This window comes from Callithrix jacchus, chromosome 1 (assembly GCF_049354715.1).
Source record: "Callithrix jacchus isolate 240 chromosome 1, calJac240_pri, whole genome shotgun sequence".
NCBI lineage: Eukaryota > Metazoa > Chordata > Mammalia > Primates > Cebidae > Callithrix > Callithrix jacchus.
In genome coordinates this window covers 214519910-214547525 of record NC_133502.1, presented here as the reverse complement: position 1 = coordinate 214547525, position 27616 = coordinate 214519910, and the positions used below count along the sequence as shown (strand labels likewise).

At 51.8% G+C, this 27616-nt stretch overlaps 1 protein-coding gene across 1 annotated transcript; it reads left to right on the top strand.

Annotated features, from left to right (window-relative positions):
• Nucleotides 1-48: 48 nt before the first annotated feature.
• Nucleotides 49-18782, top strand: RIBC2 (RIB43A domain with coiled-coils 2). The gene is made up of 7 exons (XM_035273378.3): nucleotides 49-379; nucleotides 746-827; nucleotides 4470-4814; nucleotides 8245-8363; nucleotides 11434-11661; nucleotides 17066-17232; nucleotides 18639-18782. Exons 1-7 carry the CDS (start codon nucleotides 266-268, stop codon nucleotides 18715-18717), a joined length of 1134 nt encoding a protein of 377 aa, XP_035129269.3. The 5' UTR covers nucleotides 49-265; the 3' UTR covers nucleotides 18718-18782.
• The last annotated feature ends 8834 nt before the right edge of the window (nucleotides 18783-27616 follow it).

Here is a 27616-nt window from a genome sequence, read left to right as displayed (position 1 = left end):
GAGACGAGAGCAAGACGCGGCGAGAGCGGCGCTGTTACTTAGCAACGAGTTGTTGACGTTTCTGAGTTAGCGCGAGCGCCTGCACCTGCACCTGAGCGGCGTTGCTGGGACCCCCCCGACGGAAAACCGTGCTGCGGGCTTGTGTTTCCCTGGCCGGACCTAGGGAGCCAACCAACCCTGCGCTGCAGATTGCTTATTTTCGTCGTCTTTTCTCCTGATTCTGCGTCTTCTAAAAACCACTTAGGCTTTCCGTGGGTTCCAAACCATGGCGGTGGCGCTGCCCAGGGACTTGCAGCAGGACGCCAGCCTGGCCAAGAGGAGGCACGCGGAGCTGTGCAGGCAGAAGCGGATCTTCAACGCCAGGAACAGGATTATTGGGGTGAAAGGGCTGGAGCCGGGACGGGGTTACAGGGCGGATGCAGGCGAGGGGCGGCGTGGAGCAGGAAAGGAGATGAGTTCTAGGATGAAACGTCTGAGCCAGGGGTTCTGCAGGAGAGAAGTAGGATGAGGGGTGGAAGAATTCGATGCATTGACCTTGCTAAAGGTGAGGGACCTTAGCAGGCTCAGTTAGTGCTCGCTCTCGACCTCGCCTGGAGTCACCAGCAGTACTCCCCTGAGCCAGGTTTTCTACAACTCGTTTACAATGGGGGCAAAGATTTAAAAAAAATAATAATAATAAGTAGGATTGTAATCTACTGAATAACATTATCTGGCTCTAATCCGTCTCCCATTTTTCCATCTATAGGGAGACACCGAAGCCTGGGATGTTCAAGTTCATGACCAGAAGATAAAAGAAGCTACTGAAAAAGCTAGACATGAAACCTTTGGTGAGCATTTTCTTTTTTTTTTTTTTTTTGAGACGGAGTTTCGCTCTTGTTACCCAGGCTGGAGTGCAACGGCGCGATCTCGGCTCACCGCAACCTCCGCCTCCTGGGTTCAGGCAATTCCCCTGCCTCAGCCTCCTGAGTAGCTGGGACTACAGGCACGTGCCACCATGCCCAACTAATTTTTGTATTTTTAGTAGAGACAGGGTTTTACCATGTTGACCAGATGGTCTCGATCTCTTGACCTTGTGATCCACCCGCCTCGGCCTCCCAAAGTGCTGGGATTATAGGCGTGAGCCACCGTGGTGAGCATTTTCTGAATGCTTGTCTATTGGTTTAGGGTTGTGTGCCTTTAGACTCCAGTCTTACCCGCTCCTTTTTTTTTTTAAATAGTGATGGGAGTCTCACTATGTTGCCCAGCCTGGTCTGGAACTCCTGAATTCAAGTGATCCTCCCACGTCATTCTCCCAAAGTGCTGGAACTACAGGCATGAACCACTGTGCCCAGCTCTCCTTTCTTCATATACATATAGAGTTGTCCAATTTCTTGTGCTCAGCTGATTCTTCTTCTCTTAAAAGAAAAACAGCTGTTGAATTTGGAGGTGGATTTACAAAAAGTAGATTTTTAAGGATAAATGTATGTTTCCCTCTACTTTCTTAAAAAACTGGGTAGGAAGAGCCTTCAACACAGAAAGACACACACACTCTTTCTCTGCCCATAAGTTTGAGACCCTCTGTGGAGAACATCTGTTTATACCAGACAACACATAAGCCTGGGCTCACACCCTCAAGCTGACTCATAGATAGACATGATTCAAATCACAGTATTCAAGTACCCTGCATACTATTATTCCACTTCATTTATTTTATTTTTTTATTTTTATTGGTTTTTAATTTTTTTTTGAGACGGAGTTTCACTCTTGTTACCCAGGCTGGAGTGCAATGGCGCGATCTCGGGTCACTGCAACCTCCGCCTCCTGGGTTCAGGCAATTCTCCTGCCTCAGCCTCCTGAGTAGCTGGGATTACAGGCACACGCCACCATGCCCAGCTAATTTTTTGTATTTTTAGTAGAGATGGGGTTTCACCATGTTGACCAGGATGGTCTCGATCTCTTGACCTTGTGATCCACCCGCCTCGGCCTCCCAAAGTGCTGGGATTACAGGCGTGAGCCACCGCACCCGGCCCCATAAGGATTTTTATAATGGAGAAAAGAAAGACACAAAATTGTACAATGTACTGTTGATTGTTTTTAAAATATGCTTGGAAGACAGAAAGGAAATATCCCAATGTTAGCAGTGGTAATGTTGGAGGGATAGAATTATGAGTACACTTGATTTTCTCCTGTATACTGCTCTATATGTTCCAAATGATTTATCTTTTTTATTAATATTTTTAGTTATGAGGTAATTCAAACTTACAAAAACAACGTGACAGATACATATGTACCCATCACCAGGCTAGATGTTAACATTTTGCCGAATTGGCTTCAGATAGCTTGAGTGTTTTTTGAGAATTCGCGGTGGCTCAAGCCTGTAATCCCAGCACTTTGGGAGGCTGAGGCAGGTGGATCACGAGGTCAAGAGATCGAGACCATCCTGGTCAACATGGCGAAACCCCGTCTCTACTAAAAATACAAAAAAAAAAAAAAAAAATTAGCTGGGTATGGTGGCTCATGCCTGTAATCCCAGCTACTCGGGAGGCTGAGGCAGGAAAATTGCCTGAACCCAGGAGGCAGAGGTTGCGGTGAGCCGAGATCACGCCATTGCACTCCAGCCTGGGTAACAAGAGCAAAACTCCGTCTCAAAAATAAATAAATAAATAAAATAATAATAACAGACATACATATTTATGTAGAGCAGCAACGCTCCCCCCACCGCATAATCTCCTTCTTTCTTTCTCCTCAGAAGTGTTTATCATTCCCATGCATTTTTTTTTTTCTTTTTTTTGTGATGGAGCCTTGCTCTGTCACCCGGCTGGAGTGCCATGGTGCGATCTCAGCTCACTGCAGCCTCCGCCTCCTGGGTTCAAGTGATTCTCCTGTCTCAGCCTCCAATGTAGCTGGGATTACAGGCACGCACCACCACGCCAGGCTAGTTTTTTGTATTTTAGCAGAGACAGGGTTCCATCTTGTTGCCCAGGCTGGTCTCAAACTCCTGACCTCAAGTGATCTGCCCATCTCAGCCTCCCAAACTTCTGAGATTACAGGCATAAGCCACCACGCCCGGCCTACATGCATTTTCATACTTGTACTCTTTGTTTATGTATATATTCCGAACAATATAAAATTGTTCCTATATGTTTTAAAAACATATAAATGGCATCCTATTGAATAGATACATCTGCAATATGCTTTTCTTTCATTGAGGTTTATATTTTTTTAATAATCAGTGATTTACATATAGAGAGTATTCATTTTAGTTGTTTCATGGCATTTTATTATATGAATTAACTATAACTACAGTTTCTTTGTTCTCCTACTGATGGCTGGTTTGGGTTTTTTTTCAGCAAATGAGAGAGCTTCGTGTTCCCCTCAAAGTCTCCCTCCATCGCCCAGCTGGGTGCCGTGGCGTGATCTTAGGTCACTGTAGCCACTGCCTCCTGGGCTCAAGCGATTCTTGTGACTCAGCCTCCCGAGTAGCTGGGACTACAGGCATGCGCCACCACACCCAGCTAATTTTTGTATTTTTAGTAGAAACGGGATTTCACCATGTTGGCCAGGATAGTCTCGAACTGTAGACCTCATGATCCACCCACGTCGGCCTCCCAAAGCACTGGGATTGCAGGCGGGAGCCACGGCACCCAGCCACAAATGAGAGATCTTGTTTCCCCACATCCTTACTAATATGTGCCGTTGTTAGCATTTTAAATATTTTGTCTCCAATTCATTGGATGTTTGCCACCTTGCATGGGTGATCATCCTTTCAAAAGTGTATTGATTACTCAGGTTTCTTTATCATGATTTTCCTGGCTGTCCCTACATTTTGCCCATTTTGGGGGTTGGGTTTTTGGGTTTTTAAATTGATTTGTAGGTACTGTTTGTATATTCAGTATAACAACCCTTTAATGGCTGTGTTACTTTTTTGGAGGGTTGTATTACTTTTGCAATCACTGAAAAAATTAGTTTTTAAAGTAGATTCATGGGCTGAGTGCATGGCTTACTTCTGTAATCCCAGTAATTTGGGAGGCTGAGGCAGAAAGACCACTTGAGGCCAGGAGACCAGCCCAGGCAACATAATGAGGCCCTATCTCTAAAAAAATAAACAATAAAAACTAAAATGGGGGCCGGGTGTGACGGCTCATGCCTGTAATCCCAGCACTTTGGGAGGCCAAGGCGGGCAGATCAAGAGGTCAGGAGTTTGAGACCAGCCTAGCCAACATAGTGAACCCTCATCTCTACTAAAAATACAAAAAAATTAGCCAGGCATGGTGGCGGGCACCAATAATCCCAGCTACTTGGGAGGCTGAGGCAGGAGAATTGCTTGAACCCAAGAGGCCGAAGTTGCAGTGAGCCGAGATTGCGCCACTGCACTCCAGCCTGGGGGACAGTGCGAGACTCGTCTCAAAATTAGAATAGCATACATAGAATATTGAAATTTATTTTTTCCTCTGAATCCTAAGCTTATGGATATACTATATCTCTTCCAGCTGCTGAAATGAGGCAAAATGACAAAATAATGTGCATATTAGAAAACCGGAAAAAGAGGGATCGGAAAAATCTCTGTAGGGCTATCAGTGACTTCCAACAGAGCTTTCAGAAGCCAGAAACTCGCCGTGAATTTGATCTGTCTGACCCCCTAGCCCTTAAGAACGATCTTCCAGCCCGGCAGTCAGATCATGATGTTCGGAATACGATATCAGGAATGCAGAAATTCATGGGAGAGGATTTAAACTTCCATGAGAGGAAGAAATTCCAAGAAGAACAAAACAGGGAATGGTCCTTGCAGCAGCAGAGGGAATGGAAGAATGCCCAGGCTGAACGGAAACACGCAGGTAATGAAGCAGAAGGGACCGCCTGGACTCCATGCTCTCTTCCACAAACCACCCCGCCGTTTTTCTGGGTTGTTTTGTTTTGTTTTTTGCTTTGCTTTTTAGCAACCCTACAGTTTCTGTGTGTGTGTTTTTTTTTAAGTCCTAATGTGCACAGCCACATGCTGCTTTGGCCCTGTGGGGAAAGAAAAGTCAGAGCCCGCCCTCCAGGAGTGAAACGTCTCCAATCGCTCCCCAGTCGAGTGGTAAACACTTGCCGGGTCAGGTCCCAGTGGGATGCTGGCATGCAAAGGTAACTCAGAATCGGCCCCTGGCCGGGCGCGGTGGCTCAAGCCTGTAATCCCAGCACTTTGGGAGGCCGAGGCGGGTGGATCACGAGGTCAAGAGATCAAGACCATCCTGGTCAACATGGTGAAACCCCGTCTTTACTAAAAATACAGAAAATTAGCTGGGCACGGGAGCGCGTGCCTGTAATCCCAGCTACTCGGGAGGCTGAGGCAGGGGAATTGCCTGAACCCAGGAGGCGGAGGTTGCAGTGAGCCGAGATCGCGCCATTGCACTCCAGCCTGGGTAACAAGAGCGAAACTCCGTCTCGAAAAAAAGAAAAAAAAAAAAAGAATCGGCCCCTGCACTCACAGCCTGCTGGGAAGATGAATGGGAAAGATGCCGGTCTTCCCAAGTCTTTTGGGTGCTGTGGTGGAAGTTCCTACAGGGGGCTGGGCACAGTGGCTCACGCCTGCAATCTCAGCTCTTTAGGAGGCCGAGGCGGTCAGATCACCTGAGGTCGGAGGTTCAAGACCAGCCTGACCAACATAGACAAACCCTGTCTCTACTAAAAATAAAAAATTAGCCAGGCGTGGTAGCCCATTCCTGTAATCCCAGCTATTTGGGAGGCTGAGGCAGGAGACTCCCTTGAATCAGGAGGCAGAGTTTGCAGTGAACTGAGATTGTGCCATTGTACTACAGCCTGGGCAATAAAAGCAAAACTCCGTCTCAAAAAAAAAAGGTTCCTACAGGGAATTTAGGGAGTGTAGTTGCAGGCACGGTAGTCATATGTTCTCACCAGGACTCCCCAAGCCCAGGGAACCTCTTAGGCAAATGCTCCAAGGCACAAAACAGCCTCTCATTGAAAGAACTGCAGAAAGCCCAGTGTGTCCTGTGTGCACTGAGGTCAGCAGCATTCTGCTCTCCCAGCTCCTCCTCATGCATGTACCCAGGCAGCGCTGGTCCTCCCAGCCACTTCTGTGCCAGGAAGACGCGGTAGTGAAGACGACAACATCCCTGCTCTCTTGGGGTGTGTCAGCGGGTGATGAAATAGTCGGGAGCTGTGAGGAAGCCGAAACAAGGAGCAGGTGCAGGGAGAAACACACTCCGTCCTCTTGAGCCCCTCCTCTCTGCTTGTTAGTGTGCTGTCTCCTTGCTCAGCTCATCCTCCTCCCAGCCTCTTCTTGCCCCACCCTACTCTCCATGAGTGATGTCTCTCAGATAATCTCCCATTCTCTCTGAACCTACTCCTACCAGATTTATGCCCCTCCCTGTTTCACTGGAACACCCCTGGCCAATCTCACCAGTAACCTCCGTGGTGCCCAATTCAAGGTTGGTTTTTTGTTTTTTGTAAGGCAGAGTCTTGCTCTGTTGCCAGGCTGAAGTGCAAAGATGCAATCTCAGCTCACTACAGCCATGCCTCCCAGGTTCAAGTGATTCTCCTGCATCAGCCTCCGCAGTTGCTGGGACTACAGGCATACACCACCATGTTCAGTTCATTTTTGTATTTTTAGTAGAGACGGGGTTTCACCATGTTGGCCAGGATGGTCTCGATCTCTTGACCTCGTGATCCGCCCTCCTTGGATTCCCAAAGTGCTGGGATTACAAGCGTGACAGCCTTGATGGCCCGCACCCAGCTGTCAAGGTCGGTTTTTGATCTTCATCTTGACCTGTCATCAGCACAAGACACAGTCGATCATATCCTCCTCCTTGAAATCCACATGCAACTCAGCTTTCAGAATACTGTGCCATTGCACTCCAGCCTGGGCAACAAGCGCAAAACTCATGTCAAAAACAACAAGAAAAAACAGTGTGGGGTTTGGGCAGCATCACCCTATCCCCTTGATCCCAGCTTCAAGCCCACTAACGGTTTCCCATGAACATGGAGAGAGATGCAGAATCCTCCCGCAGACCACAGGCTCTGCACGCTGCGCCTCTGCCCACCCCTCTGCTTTTGACTCTGCCCTCTCCACTGGCTGTGTTCCTGCCATCTTCCTCTTTCACTTCCGGATTCCCCTGCATCCTTTCCCACCCCAGAACCTCCGTACCTACTCCCAACCCACTTTGTCCTGCAGGTCTCAAGCCTCGTTTGCTCCCAGAGGAGTAATCCCTACCCACCCCCACACCTCAGCCAGGAGCCGCCAGCATCTCCCCTGTGGGTCTCTCTGTCCTCTCTCCGTGTCATGGCTACAGTTGGTATTAATACATTTATTCTGGGTTCATGTGTGGGTTGATGTCTCCCCTCCCAGGCAGCAAGTTCCAGGAAGGCAGGAAAAGCCCTGTCTTACTCGCCATTATGTAGCATGTTCCCAGCAAGGTGCGACCCCCATCCTAGGCTCTCAATAGCTCTATGTTAAACGGATGAATGAACAACTGAAGGGTGAGATGTGAGGCTGACGGTGCAGAGGCCAGAAATTCAAGACGAAAGAATTTGGTCCTTTGTTTTTGTAGATACGTTGGAGACTCACAGGGCACAAATACTTGAATGAAGAAACTTCCAATCGATGACTTTTCTTTTAACGTAGTAGTTCTGCAAAGTAGGTGCGTCCTGCTTCGCAGGTCGGGACACGGGCTCAGAGAGGTTCAGTCATAGTTGAGGTTCACGGAGCTAGGAAGTGTTGGGCTGGGATGTGAGCCTGCTCTGTTTGACTCCAAATCTTCACATGTTGCTGTTTGGGCCTTCTACCCTGACTCCTTCACCTGTTCCTCCGCTTTCTCTTCCTCATTGGCCTGAGCAAGTCCTCCTGCCCCTGTACAACGTGTGCATCTGGCTCCCCTTCCTCCTAGAGTCCTGCCTAGCTTCTTGCTCTTTCACCTCTGGATTCCGCCGAATCCTTTCCCACCCCGAAACTTCTGCACCTGCTCCCAACCCACGTCTTTTGTCCTGTAGGTCTCGAACGTCATTTCCAGGGCTGTAGAGTATCTCTTGCCCACTGTAAGGATGTAGCTGCGTCCGCATAGAGCAGGACAGCAGGGGGCACGCCAGCAGCCTGTCCCAGGACCCCAGCAGAGCAGTGATCACCGGCACTCAGCAGGTCCTGTCATTATTGTTTCCGCCTCACGTTCATGGCTAAGGATGTGGTAGGAGGCAAAGGCACCAACGGCCACACGGCAGGGAGAAGATGCTCCCGTGGCCAGGTGGGTCTGATTGCGTCTCGCCTCCTTTCAGAGGCCTTCTACACGGAGACCAGGCTGCAGTTTGATGAGACAGCCAAGCACCTACAAAAGCTGGAAAGCGCCACCCGAAAGGCGGTTTGTGCATCTGTGAAAGAGTTCAACAAGAGCCAGGTATAGGTACCCCGATACCCCAGGCTCCTCGACTGGAGGGGAGGACGAATCCGCCGCAGCTTCCCGAGGCTCTCCTGCCTCCCCGGGAATCCCAGTCTCAGCCCACTCCCCTGGCCACATCACCAGCCCTGATGGAGTCGCTGACAGGCTGCCTGACTGATTACAGAGACGGATGAGACCCAGTCCTGTCCCTTGTCTCTGCATCTTGGAAGGAAACCTGCCCAACTCCCCTTTCCACACCTCAGTTTCTTCTGTAACATGAGTATGGTGTTACTGCCTAGCTCTGCTGCCACGCCTGCGGCTGGCTTCAGTTCTCCCCCTCTCCTGAGAACACCTACATGGATGCTCACGAGTGGCAGGGAGGGAGCCATTGTGATGAGTTGGGACAGTAGGGTCCTCTGAAAGCTCCCGCCTCCTCTGAACTCTGGCCCACCTCCTCCCACACACTGCCCTCCGCTGCAGCCTGAGGCTGAAGTTGCTGAAGTAGATCCTTCTCTGTTTCTTTGCTTTTTGTTTTTGAGGCACGGTCTCACTCCATCACCCAAGCTGGAGTATAGTGGGGTGATCATGCCTCACTGCAGCCTCAACCCCCCAGGCTCAGGTGATCCCCCAGCTCAGCCATCCGAGTAGCTGGGACTACAGGCACGTGCCGCCATGCCCAGCTAATTTTTGTATTTTTTTGTAGAGACAGGGTTTTGCCATGTTGCCCAGGGTGCTCTCAAACTCCTGAGCTCAAGGGCTCCCATCCGCCTCAGCCTCACAAAGAACTGGGATTCTTTTACTTACGGAAACTAGAGCTCACCCCCTTCCCCTCCCTCCCCCAAGGTTATCTTTTCAAATTCGATTCTGTTTTCGGTGGGTGAGGACTTGGCCAGATTGATCAGATTCTCTTGTCAACTACAACTGTGGTCCCAACGACCACACGGGTCACGATCCGTTGGAGAGGAGAATCCCGGAGCCCGGCCTCGTGTTCATTTTTAATCTTATCGCTTTTGATTCCCATGTTCATGTGTCATTAGAGCATACGCTATAATTAAAGTTTAGCAGTACCACGCCGTGAACTAAATATTTTGGAGAAACAAACTCTAAACTGTTCTGCTGCTGGGGGCGGGCAGTGGAAAATCCCAGAGAGGCTGGACCAGGCACCAGAGAATGTGGGTTTTCAACACCGGGGAGAGAAATGAGGAGAGCAAACTGCGGGTGCTGGGGAGGACCGAAGGGCAAGCAAGACACCCGATGTCCACACTCACCACCCAGTGAGCTGCAAAGGTCACATTATTATTAAGACAAGATTATTAATATTAAAACAATGTTAAATGTAAAACAATATTGTTATTATTACTTTGAGACTGACTCTCACTCTGTCGCCCAGGCTGGAGTGCAGTGGTGTGATCTCAGCTCACTGCAACCTCCGCTTCCTGAGTTCAAGTGATTCTCCTGCCTCAGTCTCCTGAGAAGCTGGGATTACAGGGGCATGCCATCATGCCTGACTTTTTTTTTTTTTTTTTTTTTTTTTTTGCATTTTTAGTAGAGACAGGGTTTCACCATGTTGGTCAGGCTAGTCTCAAACTTCTGACCTCACGTGATCCGCCTGGTTGGCCATTATTTTAAATCCCAGCAAGAGTTAGCTGCTCTTCGTAGTCACTGTGTTTAGCAGCCCTACCACAGAGGCGTGATTAATCCAACTTAACCAACAAAGATACAGGCTCAGGCCCAGGCACCATGGCTCATGTACATAATCTCAACACTTTGGGAAGCTGAGGCGGGAGGATCATTTGATCTCAGGAGTTCAAGACTAGAATGGGCAATATTGTGGGACTCTGTCTCTAAAAACTTTAGTTTAAATTAGCCGGGTGTGGTGGCACACCCCTATAGCCTCAGCTATTTGGGAGACTGAGGTAGGAGAATCACCTGACCCCGAGAGGTTGAGGCTGCCGTGAGTTGAGGGCACCATTGCACTCCAGCCTGGGCAATGGAGTAAGGCCTTGTCTTTAAAAAAAAAAAAAAAAAAAAGAGGCCAATGCATTGCCTCACACCTGTAATCCCAGCAGTTTGGGAGGCTGAGGTGGGTGAATCAGGAGGTCAGGAGTTCAAGACCATCCAAGCCAGCATGATGAAACCCTGTCTCTGCTAAAAATGCAAAACATTAGCTGGGTGTGGTGGCAGGCGTCTGTAATCCCAGCTACTTGGGAGGCTGAGGCAGGAGAATCTAGGAGGTGGAGGTTGCAGGGACCAGCGATCACACCACTGTACTCCAGCCCAGGCGACACGGTGAGACTCTGTCTCCAAAAAAAAAAAGAAAAGAAAGAGGCTTGAAAGGATGAGCTGTCTTTCTTAGGGAGTACTTAGTGGCAAGTCCAGTATTTGAACTTGGGCCCATCCAGTTTCAAAGCCTGTGCTGTGTGACTCAGCGAAGTGGCCTCTGGTGAGCACCTGTGGATTGCTGGCCCCTTGCAAACTGCCCTGTCCATGTGTTACTGAGGACAACTGTTAACCCAAGTACGTGCCTCCTACGCCATCTCCTGACTTCACAGAGAAATGACTGCAGCCCCGAGAGGGGAGGTTGACTTGTGCAGGTCACACAGCCAGGGACCTCCCAGGGAATGGAACAGAAATTAGACCTGGAATTGATTTGCACTGAGGACTGCACGACTGAGGTGACAGTGCATTTTCTAACTTTGAGAAGTCATCACTGTTGTGAATCACTCTGTCGGGTGTTCTTTGCAGCCCACCAATGTCCAAGGGTTGCCAGGGGCACAGAGCCCTGCCCTGGGTGGCCTAACCCAGGGAGGGAGCCCCCTGCCTTGGCAAGCTGGTGCAAGACCCAGAGCTCTTAGGCACACACCCAGCGGGGGTGATCCCCTGAGTCTAGCCCATCCACCCAGCAGTGCTCAGGCAGAGGTTCCGGGACACTCCCACATCCGTACCTGACAAGTCTCCCCTCCACCCGGCTCCTGCTGCCCTTAGCATATCCTTCCCTCGAGGGCCCCCAGTGAGATTTGCTGGCCTGGGTATCAGAAGACCCCTGGGGTCACTCAGACCATCTTCTTTCATGTCTTCACCTGCTTAGGCCATTGAGTCAGCAGAAAGGAAAAAGCAAGAGAAAGCTCAAGAACTAGAGGACAACTTGGCCGAGATCACCAACCTGCTGCGTGGGGACCTGCTCTCTGAGAACCCGCAGCAGGCAGCCAGCTCCTTCGGGCCCCACCGTGTGGTCCCCGACCGCTGGAAGGGCATGACCCAGGAGCAGCTGGAGCAGATCCGCTTGGTTCAGAAGCAGCAAGTCCAGGAGAAGCTGGTGACTGCCCCTCCCCTTTTCCCAGAGCCGGCAGAGCTGGCCCCTGTGCTCCTGCTGCCTTCCAGGCACAAATCTCCTTGTAGCAGGCCTTGTGCTCTGCCCTAGGAGCTGGCCTCAAGGAGTTTCCCTTCTAGTCAGGGGAGACAGGCCAGATAGTCTCACACCCATATGATGTGGCATCAGGAGTAGGAGTGCCAGGAAAGAGGACAGTAGACTGGATACACGTTGAAGCAGAGACCCAAAAGCAGGCAAGAAGGGAGCCGTGTGTGGAGCTGGGAAAATGGCGACCAGGCGGGGGAGCTGCAAGGGCAAAGGCCTTGAGGCAGGACCCATCAGACCTGCTCGGAGAAGAGCGAGGAGCCTGGTGCCTGGAGTGGAGTGAGGGAGGGGCAGGCGCCGAGGCCGCAGAGACAGGGGGTCGAGGTCCTGCTGAGAGGCTGCTGGAGAGGACTTTGGCTTCTTCTGTGACTGAGACAGGGAACTCTGGAGGGTTTTGGACAGAGGAGTGACAAGATCTGACTTAGGTGGAACAGGATTCCCAGCCTGACCCCCTGTGTTGAGGGTGGATGCGAGGGGCTGAGGAGGAAGGAAGGGGACCTCTAGGAAGGCCTTGCAGTGCTCACGGTGAGAGGCCATGCTGGCCGGAACCACAGCACTGGCAGTGGGGGTGCTGGGAAAGGGTCAGATTCTGGATATATTTGGAAGGTAGAGTCTACAGGACTGGATGAAGGATTGGGTGGGGGCGTGTGAGAGAGAGGAATTAGAGACGACTCCAGGCCTTGTGGCCTGAGCAACTAGAGGGGTGGAATTGGCATTTCCGGAAATGGGGAAGATAGTGGGAGGAGCAGGTTGGTGGGGTGGGAGGGGTGGAAATCAAAATTACAATTTTAGATATGTTAAGTATGCAAAGTTCATTAGATATCTGTATCTATTAGGATTAGATTTGCTTGAATGTGGCAGAAAACCACAAATAACAGCATCTGAAAATAGTCTCTTGTGTGTAGTCTAAATCCTCAGGAAAACAGTCCAGGGCTGATATGGCAGCTCTGTGGTCACTGACCCATGTCCTGCTATCCTTGTCTCCTGGCTGTCACTTCTTAGCGCAGGATGGCTGCTTGAGCACCAGCCATCACATACATAGTCCAGCTACCAGGAAGGAGGCATGGAGATTTTCACTTACATTTCACCGGACAACATTTAGTCATGAAGTTGCCCCTAACTCTAAAGAAGGCAGGGAAATGTCACATTTATTCCAGGCAGTGACGTGCTGGTGATTCTTTTACTAAGGAAGAACGAAAAATGGCTCCTGGGAGAGAAGTGGTATTTTCTATCACAACCTCCAATTAAAGCCCTGCTGGATATGGAACAGGGCTCAGAACAAGGTCTGGGCCGGGGGCAGAAATGTGAGTTGTCACCTACAGAGAGTATCTATGTATGCATTTTGAGACAGAGTCTCACTGTATCACCCAGGCTGGAGTGCAGTGGTGCAACCTCTGCCTCCCAGGTTCAAGTAATTCTCCTGCCTCAGCCTCCTGGGAAGCTGGGAGTACAGGCATGCATGCACCACCATGCCCAGCTAATTTTTGTATTCTTAGTAGATACCTCTACTCCTGGTCTCAAGTGATCTGCCCATCTCAGCCTCCCAAAGTGCTGGGATTACAGGTGTGAGCCACTGCACCTGGCCCTACAGAGAGTATTTTAAGCTGAGGACTGAGTCCTGCTCCCCACAGGGTCCCCCTTCTCACTACCACCATTTATAAAGAGCAAAGGGACCTGAGAAGGGGCCACCAGGGAGGTGGACGGATGCAAGCCATGGTTTCCTGGAGGCCAAGTGAGGAAAGGTTTGTGGGGGGAAGGGGAGGGGAACCGCTGAGTCAGACACTGCTGCTAGGCTGTGGGCTAAACCCTGAGCCGGCACCATGGTAGCCGCCGGGGACCCTGTCAGGAAAGAGCGTGTTTGGAGAGGAGTGGGGCTGACATCCTAATGGGCTCAAGAGAACAGGCAGGAAGGAAATGGAGATGGCAAATGTAGACAACACTTAGAAGCGTTTGCTGTAAAGGGTGCAGAAAAATGGAGCGGTAGCTGGTCAGGGCCGTGGCGTGCAGGGCAAGCTTCTGTCTGTTTAGATTGTGTAAATAACACCACACTTGTGATACAGTTGAGGGGGAAACTGATGCCAGAGGAGAGACTTCCTGGAGCCCTGTCCCTGGGCTGAGGTGAGCAAGGGACATGGACATCTCTTCTGAGGGCTTGGTGTGGGCTGGGAGCTCAGAGAGCCATCATGGGAGCCATGGGAAGGAGCATCAGGGTGGGAGCTTGGGGAGCCTCTCTTCCGGAGCCTCTCTTTTCTAGTGAAATTGACCAGCGGGATCAGAACAGAAATTAGACCTTGAATTGATTTGTACTGAGAGCTGTGGCTCAGGACCACTGAAGTGACAGTGCATTTTCTACCTTTTAGAAGTAGAAGTGGGGGAGGGGGAGTGACTGCTAAATGGTCACCTAGGAGAGCCAGAAAGGGAACAGCCTGGAGGAAGGGAACAGGATGGTCGGACAGTGACCAGGGCCCACTGGGGGCGGTCATAGTCATGACCTTGAAGTGACCCCAAGAGAGCGCTTTTGGGTGTCCCGACCCATGCTTAGCCAGATTCATCGTGGTCACCGCCTGCCTGACCAAGTGAAGGGCTCAGGGGGCCGTAGGAATCGGCCTGGGAGTGTCTGCCATGAGACAAACCGGGGGGCAGAGAGAGAATGGAAAAGTGGCAGCCAGCCGACTGCAGGTCACAATTCAGGGGGAGCACAATCGTTGGAGTCAGGGTCTTGGAGAGAGAATGGAAGAGGCAGGTCACAGCAGTGAGACTGTGGGGCAGAGTTACTGATAATGACAAGGGAAGGGTGGAGGGTCCCAAAGGGAGGGTCTCCAGCCCGCAGCATTGGCCAGGTGGGGCCCGCAGTCTGTGGTTTCGAAAGCCCCTAGGGGATTCTCATGCCCACTCAAGTTTGAGAACCACTGGTAAGGTGTGCCCAGAGGGTGAGAAGGTGAAACTGGGACTAGAGTTTTGAAGAGGAGGTGGGAGAGCTGAGCAGTGGGGACCGGAGAGGGCCGTCTCTGCATGTGCTGAAACCACTGAGAATCCTGGCAGGAGAGATCTGGAGAGGGTCTCAAACCTACAAAGGTGGGTGGGAGAGGCCAGGCTGGGTGGCAGATGCCATTGTTGGTGTTAGCTTCTGATTTGGTGGGTCCGAGGAGGACGAAGGACAGTAGCGGTGGTGTGGACCAGGGCATGAGGAGTGGGTGGGGCACCTGCTTCCATGCAGGCCAGAGGTGCACATGAGTGGGAGAAGCTGCAGTGGGGCCTGGACCTGGGTAGGCAGGAGGCGTGAGGCTTAGGAAGTAGTCCGAGGTGGAAAGAGCACCAAGGCTGGAATCCGGGTCCAGGGCCCTGCTCTGTGCTTCAGGGCTGCAGCTCTGCCTGGACTGCCTGGCACAGATGGTCAGCCAGCCTTCCCGAAAGCAGCATGGTAGTCTAGTTTTCATTCTTTATAGAAAATTAAGACAGCCGGGTACGCCTGGCTCACGCCTGTAATCCTAGCAGTTTGGGAGGCCGAGGCAGGTGGATCACAAGGTCAGGGGATCGAGACCATCCTGGCCAACACAGTGAAACTCCATCTCTACTAAAAATTAGCTAGGTGTGGTGGTACACACTTGTAATCCCAGCTACCCAGGAGGCTGAGGCAGGAGAACTGCTTGAACCCAAGAGGCAGAGGTTGCAGTGAGCTGAGGTCGCGCCACTGCACTTCAGCCTGGCGACAGAGTGAGACTCTGTCTCAGAAAAAAAAGAAGACAACATGTAATCCCAGCACTTTGGGAGGCCGAGGTGGGTGGATCACGAGGTCAAGAGATCGAGACCATCCTGGTCAACATGGTGAAACCCCGTCTCTACTAGAAATACAAAAAATTAGCTGGGCATGGTGGCGCGTGCCTGTAATCCCAGCTACTCGGGAGGCTGAGGCAGGAGAATTGCCTGAACCCAGGAGGCGGAGGTTGTGGTGAGCCGAGATCGCACCATTGCACTCCAGCCTGGGTAACAAGAGCGAACCTCCGTCTCAAAAAAAAAAAAAAAGACGACAGAAAAGCAGAAAGGGGGCAAAACAAATGAAACCTCCCCCCTCAGAAATACTGCCCCCTTCCTTTCTGGGTTGTTGCTTCTATCCCCTTTTCTGTGCTTGGCGGTAACTGGGAAAGCTGGGATCTCGCGGCGAACAGCTGGGCTTTCTGCTTTGCTCTTAGCCCAGGTTAGTGTGTCTCGTGCCATTCCCTGTTTGCGACCAACCAGCTGTGTGATGACCCCAGGCTCCTGAGAGCAGCCTGCCTTTACAGCAGGGGACACTGAGGTTCATGGGAGCCAGGTGACTTGCCTAGCGGGTGGCAAAGACTGCCAGCCTGTCTTCAGTCCCAGGATGGGCCCACCCAGGTTCATGTGCCACGCACCGGACACTTATCCTTGCTCATTTGGCGGGAGGAAGCTCTGCCCTTAAAGGGGCAAAAGTGGGCCAAGGGGACTCATCTTGAGCCCCAACAAAGCTGATGACACGTGGGAAAGAAATCCAGCTTCCTCTTCCAGGGCTCTGGGGTTTTCACAGAGCAGTCTGGAGGGCAGTGAGAAACGAGCCGAAATGTAGCAACTCAGGGGTCGGGGTGCCCCTCTAAGACCATGACCTTGGTGTCTGCATGTTCTGCAACCTGCCCAAATGATCCGCGTTCGGCTCTGGGGCAGCAGGCCATGGCTTATGGAGGTGGTGCTGACCCAGCCACGGAGGCCCCTGAGGAACTGAGGAGGAAGACCCTGGCCCAGCCTGCCCCCGGGAGCCGGGAGTGGAGGCCGCTGTAGGAATGGAGGTCCTTCCCCCCCAACCCGGGAGCCAGGAGTGGAGGCCGCTGTAGGAATGGAGGTCCTTCCCCCCCAACCCGGGAGCCAGGAGTGGAGGCCGCTGTAGGAATGGAGGTCCTTCCCCCTTGGGAGCCAGGAGTGGAGGCCGCTGTAGGAATGGAGGTCCTTCCCCCCCAACCCGGGAGCCAGTAGTGGAGGCCGCTGTAGGAATGGAGGTCCTTCCCCACCCCCAGGAGCCAGGAGTGGAGGCCGCTGTAGGAATTGAGTGTCTGCTGTACCTTCAGGAGAAGGAGGATGGCCAGCACCTCCTGACGGGGGAGGGCAGCTGGGCCACATGGAATGAGGGCAGGCTGGGGCTCTCCTTTGGCTTCCTGCATGACATAGGTCACCTACCTGCTCCTCCTCTGAGCCTCAGTTTCCCCATCTGTAAAATGAGAGGCCAGGCCTCCTAGACAATCCCCTGGGGCTCTTTGGACCTGCTGAAAGGTGATGGTAAGTCATCTCTTCCTTCCAGAGGCTCCAGGAGGAAGAGCGCCAGCGAGACCTGGACTGGGACCGTCGGCGGATTCAGGGGGCTCGAGCCACCCTGCTGTTTGAGCGACAGCAGCGGCGGCAGCAGCGTGACTTGCGCAGGGCTCTGGACGGCAGCAACCTCAGCCTGGCCAAGGAGCAGCGTTTGCAGTGAGTGCTGGGTGGGACCAGGGCCAGGTCAGGGACTGGGCAGAGAGACCGCAGGGCTATGAAGGGCAAGGACAAGGAGGGGGCAGGAGGGGAAACACCCCACCCTGGGTGGTCCTCATCTGGGCACTGGGGACCTCAAGCAGGCTGACTCAGGTTGACAGACCCATGGACCACAGGTGACTGCTGTCCACATGCGGTGCATAGATGGAGGGCACCGGAAAGCCCCAGGGAAGAGCACTGAATCTGCTGGGGGAGTCAGGAAGGCTTCCTGGAGGAGGCTTCATGGCTGAGACCCAGGAGGAGGATGGTACTGCCTACTCAGGAACGGCTTTCCAGGCAGAGAGAGGAAAGCTTTTTTGAGCTGCCCCAAAAAAGCCTGGAGTCTCTTAGTTATAGGCAGGACCCCAAGAGTTGAGAGTTCCAGCTACAGGAAAATGTCAAATTCAAGTAAGTAGGTGAACTTGCTACTGAAAAACACAGTATATATCTACTTATTTATCAAACTGTTGGCAGGCCGGGGCGGTGGCTCAAGCCTGTAATCCCAGCACTTTGGGAGGCCGAGGCGGGTGGATCACGAGGTCGAGATCGAGACCATCCTGGTCAACATGGTGAAACCCCGTCTCTACTAAAAATACAAAAAATTAGCTGGGCGTGGTGGCGCGTGCCTGTAATCCCAGCTACTCGGGAGGCTGAGGCAGGAGAATTGCCTGAACCCAGGAGGCGGAGGTTGCGGTGAGCCGAGATCGCGCCATTGCACTCCAGCCTGGGTAACAAGAGCGAAACTCCGTCTCAAAAAAAAAAAAAAAAACTGTTGGCTTAAAGTCAGGAGGGACCAGGGAGTATTTTCTCCAATTTGATGTCTGCTTGCTGGTGGGTCCCTCTGTTATCACTTCTGTTGAGGGCCTAAAGGAGCATTAAGAATGATCCGAAAAGCCAGGCCTGACGGCGCACGGTGTAAATCCCAGCTACTGGGGAAGCTGAGGCGGGGGATCGCTCGAACCCCGGAGCTGGAGGCTGCACTGAGCCATGATTGCACCACTGCACACCAGCCTGGCTGGCAGCGTGCGACCTTGTCTCTAAAAAAAAGAAAAGAATGCTTTGACAAATCAAATGGGGTGAACAGAGCGTCCAGTGACACCCGTGGAGGTTTCATTTTAATATGTCCCCACATGTTACTGTCGTAAGTCCCTAATCTAATTGCAGCGTAATTATAAAGTGAGCCTCGCCGCCCAGGAGCAGTTGAGATGGATCAGTTTTTTGAGCTCATTAGGTGTGAAATGTATTCTGTATTTTGGGGGTAAAACTAATGAAAAGTTTGTGTGCCTTTTCCAAACAAACAAAACGAAGAACGCTTAGGGAGTACACATATTTGTTGACTTTCATTTCTCCTTTTGTTTCGTTATCAGGAAAAAATATATGAATGAAGTCTATACGAATCAACCCACAGGAGATTATTTCACACAGTTTAATACAGGAAGTCGGTAATGAAGACACCCTTGTTCCCATCATTTACGTATAAAGAGTGGCCACCTTAAAGTCACGTTTGTTTTTAAAAAAATACATTCCTGGGCAGGTGTGGTGGATCACACCTGTAATCCCAGCACTTTGGGAGGCCGAGGCTGGCAGATCACCAGGTCAGGAGTTCAAGACCAACCTGGCCAACATAGTGAAACCCCCTCTCTACTAAAAATACAAAAATTAGCTGGGTGTGATGGTGGGTGCCTATAATCCCAGCTACTTGGGAGGCTGAGGCAGGAGAATCACTTGAACCCAGGAGGCGGAGGTTGCAGTGAGCGGAGATTACGACATTGCACTCCAGCCTGGGTGACACACCGATACTCTGTCTCAAAAAAAAAAAAAAAAAAAATGCACTCCTTGGTCCACAAGTACCATTCAGTTGTAATCTAACCTCTCCCTTGTAATTCTATGAGGAACAGTACTTGCTGTTCAGCTCAGCCCAGTGAAGGTCTTGGGTGGGGCTCTGGGAAGTAGCTCCCCACGGGCCTGCTCAGGGCCATCCTGGAGAGAGCTGGGATTGAAGGTGGCCCTGTGTTCCACACAGACTCTAGGTTCAGCTGCAGTAATGGTTACCGCTCACACATGCAAACTATGTGCAAATCCACACACTCCACGTGGAACTCACTAATGTGTTTCTCATCGTAGCCAGTGGTGGGTATTTTTACTACTCACATTTTCTAGTTGAATAACCTGAGTGACAGACACGTTAAGTGACTTGGTGAGGTCATACCCCCAGGAAGTGTGGGCGCTTGGGACTGAACCCAAGGAGAACTGGTGCTTAGCCACCTCACTCGGCCGGCTCCCGCACTGACCTGAAACAGCAGCGGCTCCTTTCTGCTCTCACACAAGCGCAAGCCTATATACGGTAGCTCTGCTGAGGCTCCTGCTAGCCTGTGGCTCTGTCCTGTCCATCCCCACACGCAGCTCCTGTCTTGTGGTCTGGATGCTGCTCCGGTCCCCGCCATCCCGCCGCGCTCTGGCCAGGAGGGAGGAGGAAAGGCACAAAAGAAGGGGGTTACCATGCTACTTCTCCATGGCAACGTGGCATGGAAATGGCATTTCACCTCTGCTTGCGTCCCACGGACCAGAATTTAGTCATGTGACCACACCTAGGTGAACGGAGGCTGGGAAGCTTAGCTGGCTAACTGCAGGACTGGGCCATCGCTCTACAATTGTATACACATGAAATCATACATCCTGGGGGACAACTAGCTATCCGCTGCAGGCCACACGTGAAGGGCGACTTGGAAATTGCCAGGCGGGAGGTGTGGGAGGTATTTTCCACTGAGAGTGGGGACTAAGTCCAGCCCCCTGCCTGTGCTTGACCTCAAGGATGGGATTCTGGCTCCAAGGCCCAGAAATGACTGGGTGCCCCCACCCCAGTTACGTCTTCCTTCTCCACATGGGTTTCTTGTGGGATCAGATACCCAGGGCCACTGACAGATGGCAGCTCTCGGCAGGTTGTCCTTAGCTGAGATGGAGCCGGATACTCCAGTGCAGACAGCTTAGCTCACTTCCCCTCTGTCTAAACGCCCCTTTGGTGCTTCCCATGCTCAGACCCTTCACTGGCTGACGTTTCACCTGAGTCTCACGATCGGTAGGGTTTTTAGGTGGACAAAGTGGGGCTGGACTCGCTAGGAAGCATAAATAAAGGCACGCTGCGGTGTCCAAGAGGGGAGAGATGACAGGGCGGTGTCTGCTGAGGTCTGCGTGTCGAGGGCCTGGGGCTGGTGTGGGGTGGGGGTGGAAGGAAGAGGCCTATGGCTAAGGTGTGAGAACCAGGCCGGGCCCTACAAGGAAGGCTGCAGACTTTATCCTGAGGCAAAAGGGGAGCTTGGAGAGCGTTGCCGGCCAGGCACAGAGGGCTGGGTGTGCCTGTTCACAAAAACGGCTCCAGCAGGCTCAGGCCACCGGGAGCTGCCGAAGGGAAGTAAGGCTTTGCGGACACACTTTATGCCTCCCTCTGGATCCAGGCCCACATGGGCTCCCAGGCAAAGCATTTGAATAAATGACCGCACTGAGGACATGGTTCAAGTCCACAGTTAACCAAGTAATGCCGCCACCCCCCAGGCTGGGGTGGGACCGCGGGTGGGACCCAGGGGACGGCCGCAGAAGCTGTAACTAGTGTGGGTTGTGATGTAAAGCCGGAGAGGGGAGTGTGAGAGTCGCTTTGTTTGCACCCGGTGTGCCAGGCTCCCACGGGGCCTCTCATGCAGATGGTCCCTTGAACTTGCCCCATCGCACCCCTGGAGAGCTGCTGTTTAGCCACGTTTTGCAGCCAGAAAATGAAGGCCCTCACCATTCTGACTGCACCGGGCAGGGCCCCCATGCAGAGGCTCGGGCTTCAGCACTCTCAGCCAGCTGCTCATCCCTTGTTTCCCGAACCGGAGCTGCCTATTTTCACAATGACTGGCGGTGACACGAAGGGGTTGGGGAATGCACTCATTTCCCAGGCTGCCATTAACAAACTCCTGCAGGTGGAGTGGCCTAACCAGGAGAAACTTAGAGTTCCTCAAGGGGCTGGAGGCCAGAAGCCCAAATCAAGGTGTGGGCTGAGTTGCTTCCCTCCGAGGCCATGAGGAAGGCTCTGTTCTGGACCTCCGCCCCAGCTCCTGGGGGTCTGCTGGTGATGTCTGGTGTTCCTTGGCTTGTACGCACAGCACTCTGACCTGTGCCTTCCTCCCCTCTATGTGTGCATATGTCCAAATTTCCCCTTTTCATAAGGCCATACCGGACTAGGGCTGAACCTAATGACCTCAGATTAACTAATCTCCTCTACAGTTAACCTAGTTCCAAATAAAGTTCCATTCTGAGGTACCTGGGTTGGGTAACCAACATATCTATCGGGGGGGGGACCCAATTCAACCCACAACAGGGGGAAACGGGGGGGGGGGTACCTGGTTCTGTTGCCTCCCAGGATAACTCCATTAGGAACATTTGTGTCCACGCTGAACAAGCCAGGCCCAGTGACGGGTGAGTGACAGGGGATAACTGTCATTCATCCTCCTGCTTCCAAGTGGGGAGACAAAGGGAGAAGTGGGAAGTCATGTCAGTTCATTCAATGAGCACTGGGCGCTCTTCCAGTCCTCAGTCGGGCCAGGTCTCTTGCCAGGATCGCCACGTCTAATGGGAGACACTGGCAGGGAAGGAAATCCTTGGGAAGGAGGCCCAGGAGAGAAGGGAGACGGCGCTAGCAGGCTGCCACAGCCATCACCACTGCATTATATGCCTGGAATCACGGCCCAGCGTGGAGAGGCTTGTTTTAACTCTGAACGCGTTGTAAAAAATAATCCTCGAGGAAAGGTAGGCATGAGAACTTTGGGCGCAGACTTGCTTTCCGTGCGCCCTCTGTTGGTGACCAGCAGCACAACACAGTCCCTGCGGTTCTCCAGGCGGAAGAGGAACCAGATGGTTACATTGTGGCGCCCCAGGTCCCTATGCTGGGCAGGTTGTTGCAACAGCCAGGAAGGACACTGCTGGATGCTGTGATTCCTGTCCACAGGATAAAAGACGTTCCGTGTGTTGTCCCTGGCTGGAATGCCGAGCCGAGGACAGATATGGGGGGTTACCCTCTCCTGAAAGGCCCATTGTGATTACATATTTCGTAAATCCAAAGGGTTTTTGTTACATTTCCCCCTACATTATTTTTTTGAGGTGGGGTCTCATTCACTCTGTCACCTAGGCTGGAGTGCAGCGACACAATCTTGATTTACTGCAACTTCCACCTCCCGGGTTCAAGCAATTCTCCTGCCTCAGCCTCCAAAGTAGCTGGGATTTAAAGGACTGCACCTCCATGCCTGGCTAATTTATATATTTTTACTAGAGACAGGGTTTCTCCATGTTGGCCAGGCTAGTCTCCGACTCCTGACCTCAAGTGATCCACCCACCTGGACTTCCTAAAGTGCTGGGATTACGGGTGTGAGCCACCACACCCAGCCCTCCTTGCTACATTTTATTTCAAGCACATAGAAAAACTGAAGGAATCAGGGCCGGGTGCGGTGGCTCACGCCTGTAATCCCAGCACTTTGGGAGGCCGAGGCGGGTGGATCACGAGGTCAAGAGATCGAGACCATCCTGGTCAACATGGTGAAACCCCATTTCTACTAAAAATACAAAAATTAGCTGGGCGTGGTGGCGCGCGCCTGTAATCCCAGCTACTCGGGAGGCTGAGGCAGGAGAATTGCCTGAACCCAGGAGGCGGAGGTTGCGGTGAGCCGAGATCGCGCCATTGCACTCCAGCCTGGGTAACAAGAGTGAAACTCCGTCTCAAAAAAAAAAAAAAAAGAAAAGAAATGAGATACTGACAGATGCCGCAAGATGAGATGGATGATCTGGAAACTTGATGCTAAGTGAAAGAAGCTGGACACAAGGAGTCATGTGTCGTCTGGTTTCATCGACACAAAACATCTAGAATAGGCAAATCCATAGAGACAGAAAGCAGATGAGTGTTTTGCCATGGGCCAGGGTTTCTAAGGATAACAGCGAAAGGGTACAGAGTTTCTTTTTGGGGTGAGGAAAACATTCTGAAATTAGATGGTCATGATGGTTGCACAATTCTGTGAATATATGCAAAACTGCTGGCTTGTACACTTTAAAAGAGTGAATATTACGGCGTGTTAATTATATCTCAGTTTTTAAAGAACCCATGAGATTTCACTACGCAGCCACTGAATGCCTGAAATTCAAGACTGACCACATCAGATAAAGGTCCAGATGCAGAGTGACTGCAGCTTTGGTGGGAGAGAGGTGGTTTCTAAAAAGCTGACCATAATTTACTCTATAACCTGCCTATTACAAGAGAAATGAAAACATACATTCGGCCGGGCACGGTGGCTCACGCCTGTAATCCCAACACTTTGGGACTCCAAGGCAGGCAGATTGCTTGAGGCCAGGAGTTCAAGATCAGCCTGACCAACATGGAGAAACCCTGTGTCTACTAAAAATACAAAATTAGGGGGTCCAAAGTGGCTCCCGCCGGATGTCGTGGCGCTTGCGAAGGCGTGGTCATGAGTTCAAGGCTAACCTGAGCAACCTTACAAGCTCACACTGATTGGCAAAAAAAAAAAAAAATACAAAATTAGCCAGGTGTGGTGGCGCATGCCTATAGTCCCAGCTACTCGGGAAGCTGAGGCAGGAGAAGTGCTTGAATCTGGGAGGCAGAGGTTGTGGTGAGCTGGGATCGCGCCACTGTACTCCAGCCTGGGCAACAAGAGCAAAGCTCCATCTCAAAACTGTATATATATATAATAATCAGGAACAGTGTAACAGATACAAAGGATTTCACAATTTACTATTCTATCTATGGGAAGTTCCAGAACCAAGATAAGTATTCTATCAGTGCCTGCCTGGGACGGGGTCACGGCGGCTAGACGGAAAAGAGGCATGACGCTATTTTTTGGAGTAATGGAAATGGACGGGAAAAAAAACCCAGCCACGCTCCCACCCCCGAGTCAGGACTGCAAAGGGAGGACTCCTAAGAAACCAAGTACCAGGCTGGGCGTGGTGGCTCAAGCCTGTAATCCCAGCACTTTGGGAGGCCGAGGCGGGTGGATCACGAGGTCAAGAGATCGAGACCATCCTGGTCAACATGGTGAAACCCCGTCCCTACTAAAAATACAAAAATTAGCTGGGCATGGTGGTGCGTGCCTGTAATCCCAGATACTCGGGAGGCTGAGGCAGGAGAATTGCCTGAACCCGGGAGGCGGAGGTTGCGGTGAGCCGAGATCGCGCCATTGCACTCCAGCCTGGGTAACAAGAGCGAAACTCCGTCTCAAAAAAAAAAAAGAAACCAAGTACCATCTGTGTGCACAGTGAGCTGCCTTGCTGTCTACCGGCGAGCTGTCCACCAGTAGGTGGCACATCTATCTTGCTGGCTCCCAGCATGGCCCCTAGCCATTTTGTTTCCACCTGCACCACCCGGTCTCCCTCTGCAGAGGCAACAGCCACTTTGGAATGTTGGTGCAATGAGGTGAGAGGTCCCCCACGCTCCTAGGTGGATCAGCTTCCTGAGCCTGGTTACAGGAGAAATCCCGGGGTGAAAGTTGGAGATGGAGCAGGGGCCTCTGGAGCACAATTTCCAAAGAGGCATCTTTTCAACCACGTGTATCGTGCCCACGTGATGTTAAGACAGTGGGGAAGAGCAGCTGAAGGAAGCAAGTGAGAACAAGGCTGTGAGTGACACAGTGGGGCTTCACCTGTGCTTGCCCACACCAAGTAAAGGCCTCGCTCCTCCCCCACCCACCACCTCATCCAGCCCACCCCTAGATTCATGCTCCCCCATCTTGGAACCTCACCTGCCCTCTGTCCAGACCTGGCATAGTCAGTTCCTCTACTGAGTCTGGTGGGTCTGCCTCCCTGGTCTTCTTCCAGCGAGTGAAGAATGAATCCAAAGTCCCTGGCGCCAACCCCCAGTATCACCCCCAAAAGTCAACAGGAATGGGAACGAGGACAGATGGAGTGTCTGGAAGTCAGCGGGTCTTTTCTTTTCACCAGATGTTCTAGAAAGCTTTCCAAACACACTTGTTCTAATGGTGTCAGAAAAGACTCCTGGCGGCACTGTCCACAGTTGTTGGGGACAGAACATTCCAAAGCCTATTGAAGAAACAAGTGGCAAGGGCCATCTTCCCACACCAGGCTGATCACCCCTGAAGGGTTTCCCCGGGGCTCTGAAGCTGACAAATACGCCTTTGTTACCTGGATGTCCCTCAGGATTTGGCAGAGCCTGAGGACAGGACTCGAAGCCACCAGTGAGTCTCTCATCCAAGGCCACGCCCATCTGGTTAAGGGCTCTAAAACAGCCTTTCAGCTCCAGCATGGCCACCCTTCCCAGCTCCACTGGCCCAGGCTCCTCATTCCCAGCTCAAATTCATGACCAGGGGGTCTTTTTTTCTTTCTTTCTTTTATTGAGACGGAGTTTTGCTCTTGTTACCCAGGCTGGAGTGCAATGGCGCGATCTCTGCTCACAGCAATCTCCGCCTCCTGGGTTCAGGCAATTCTCCTGCCTCAGCCTCCTCAGTAGCCAGGATTACAGGCACGTGCCACCGTGCCCAGCTAATTTTTTGTATTGTTAGTAGAGACAGCGTTCCACCATGTTGACCAGGATGGTCTGGATCTCTTGACCTCGTGATCCACCCGCTTCGGCCTCCCAAAGTGCTGGGATTACAGGCGTGAGCCACCGCGCCCGGCGACCAGGGGGTCTTATGGGACTGGTCATCTTTTCAGATGGGCAGTCCATAGGTCAATGCTCTTTATCTGGCTTCATCCCCCCATGGGGAGAGTTGGTTCAGAGTATAATCAGAGGCAAAAAGGGCGGTGGGCTTGAGCCCCAGTAAACACGCCCAGCAAAATACACTGATGCTGCACACAGCTGCTGCTCGCTGAGCCCACGCCTGCTGACACCGCAGAGCTTCTCTTCTTAAAACCTGCAGGAGGCTGCAAGTGTTACCAGTTCATATCCCTGATGAGGAACGTGAACTGGAATCCATTTAGCAAGTTTATTCTGCAGCGGGGGGCGGTGGCTCACGCCTGTAATCTTGCACTTTGGGAGGCCCAGGCGGGCAAATTACCTGAGGTTAGGAGTTCGAGACCAGCTGGGCCAACATTGTGAAACCTCATCACTACTAAAAAGACAAAATTAGCTGGGCATGTGGGGTGCACGCCTGTAGTCCCAGCGACTTGGAAGACTGAGGCAGGAGAATCGCTTGAACCTAGGAGGCAGAGGTTGCAGTGAGCGGAGATCACGCCACACTCCAGCCTGGACAAGAGTGAAACTATGTCTAAAAAAAAAAAAAAAAGTTCATTTTGCCAAGGTTAAGGAGGCATCTGTGACACAGCCTCAGGAGGTCCGGAGGACATGTGCCCAAGGTGGTTGGGGTATAGCTTGCTTTTACACATTTTTGGGAGCCGTGAGGCATGAGGCATGAATCAATATGTGTAAGATGTACATTGCTTCAGTTTGGAAAGGGGGGACAACTGGAAGCAGGGGTTTCCAGGTCACAGACCAATAAAAGACAAATGGTTGCATCGTTCTGCGTCTTTGATCTGCCTTTCACTGAATACACAATTTCCATGTGAGAGGATGGTGGAGGAATCAGTGAATCTGCGTTTTTAGGTAAACAATAGAGCAGAGGAAGCCGTGAGTTCTGTCCTTTGGCGTCTGTGGAGATAAGCTATCAATTTACATTGACAGGGTGAAATTCAACAGAACTGTTTTAGGGTAAAGATGCTGAGGGAGGGAGGGACGCAGCTTGTTTATGTTTGTAGCTATCTTATCTAGGAAGAAAATGGGAGACAGGTTTGCCTGATTTGCCCCGTCTCTACTAAACATTCCCAGCTTCACTCTTTCCTCTGGAGTCCAGAGACTTTCCTTTCACAAGAACTAAGGCTTAGAGAGGGGAACTCACTTTCCCAAGGTCCCAGATCCAGTTCAAGATGGCGCCAGGAATTTCGCCCAGTTCTAAAGTCCCACTACTTCTGATAGAGTGCCCCCAAGAGGACAGTCAGCAGAGCCCCAGGTGGGGAAGACAGGTGACAACACTCCAGTGTATTTCTCTAGCTTGACCTCTGCTGTGAATTCCAGGCTCAGTATCTAAATGTCGACTTGGTAGCTTTACTTGATGTCTAACAGACAGTCAACATGAACACAATTCCAACAGAACTGGGTTCCCTCTACCCACATCTGTCCCTCCAGAGTTTTCCCTGTCTTAGGCTACGGCAACCCCAGGCCAGAGAGTTTGGACCCATCACTGGGTTTTCTCTCTCCCCAAAACACCCAATCCATCAGCAAATCCTGTTGGTATGACTTCAAAATATAAAACAAATCTGAACAGGTGCAGTGGATCACGCATGTAATCCCAGCACTTTGGGA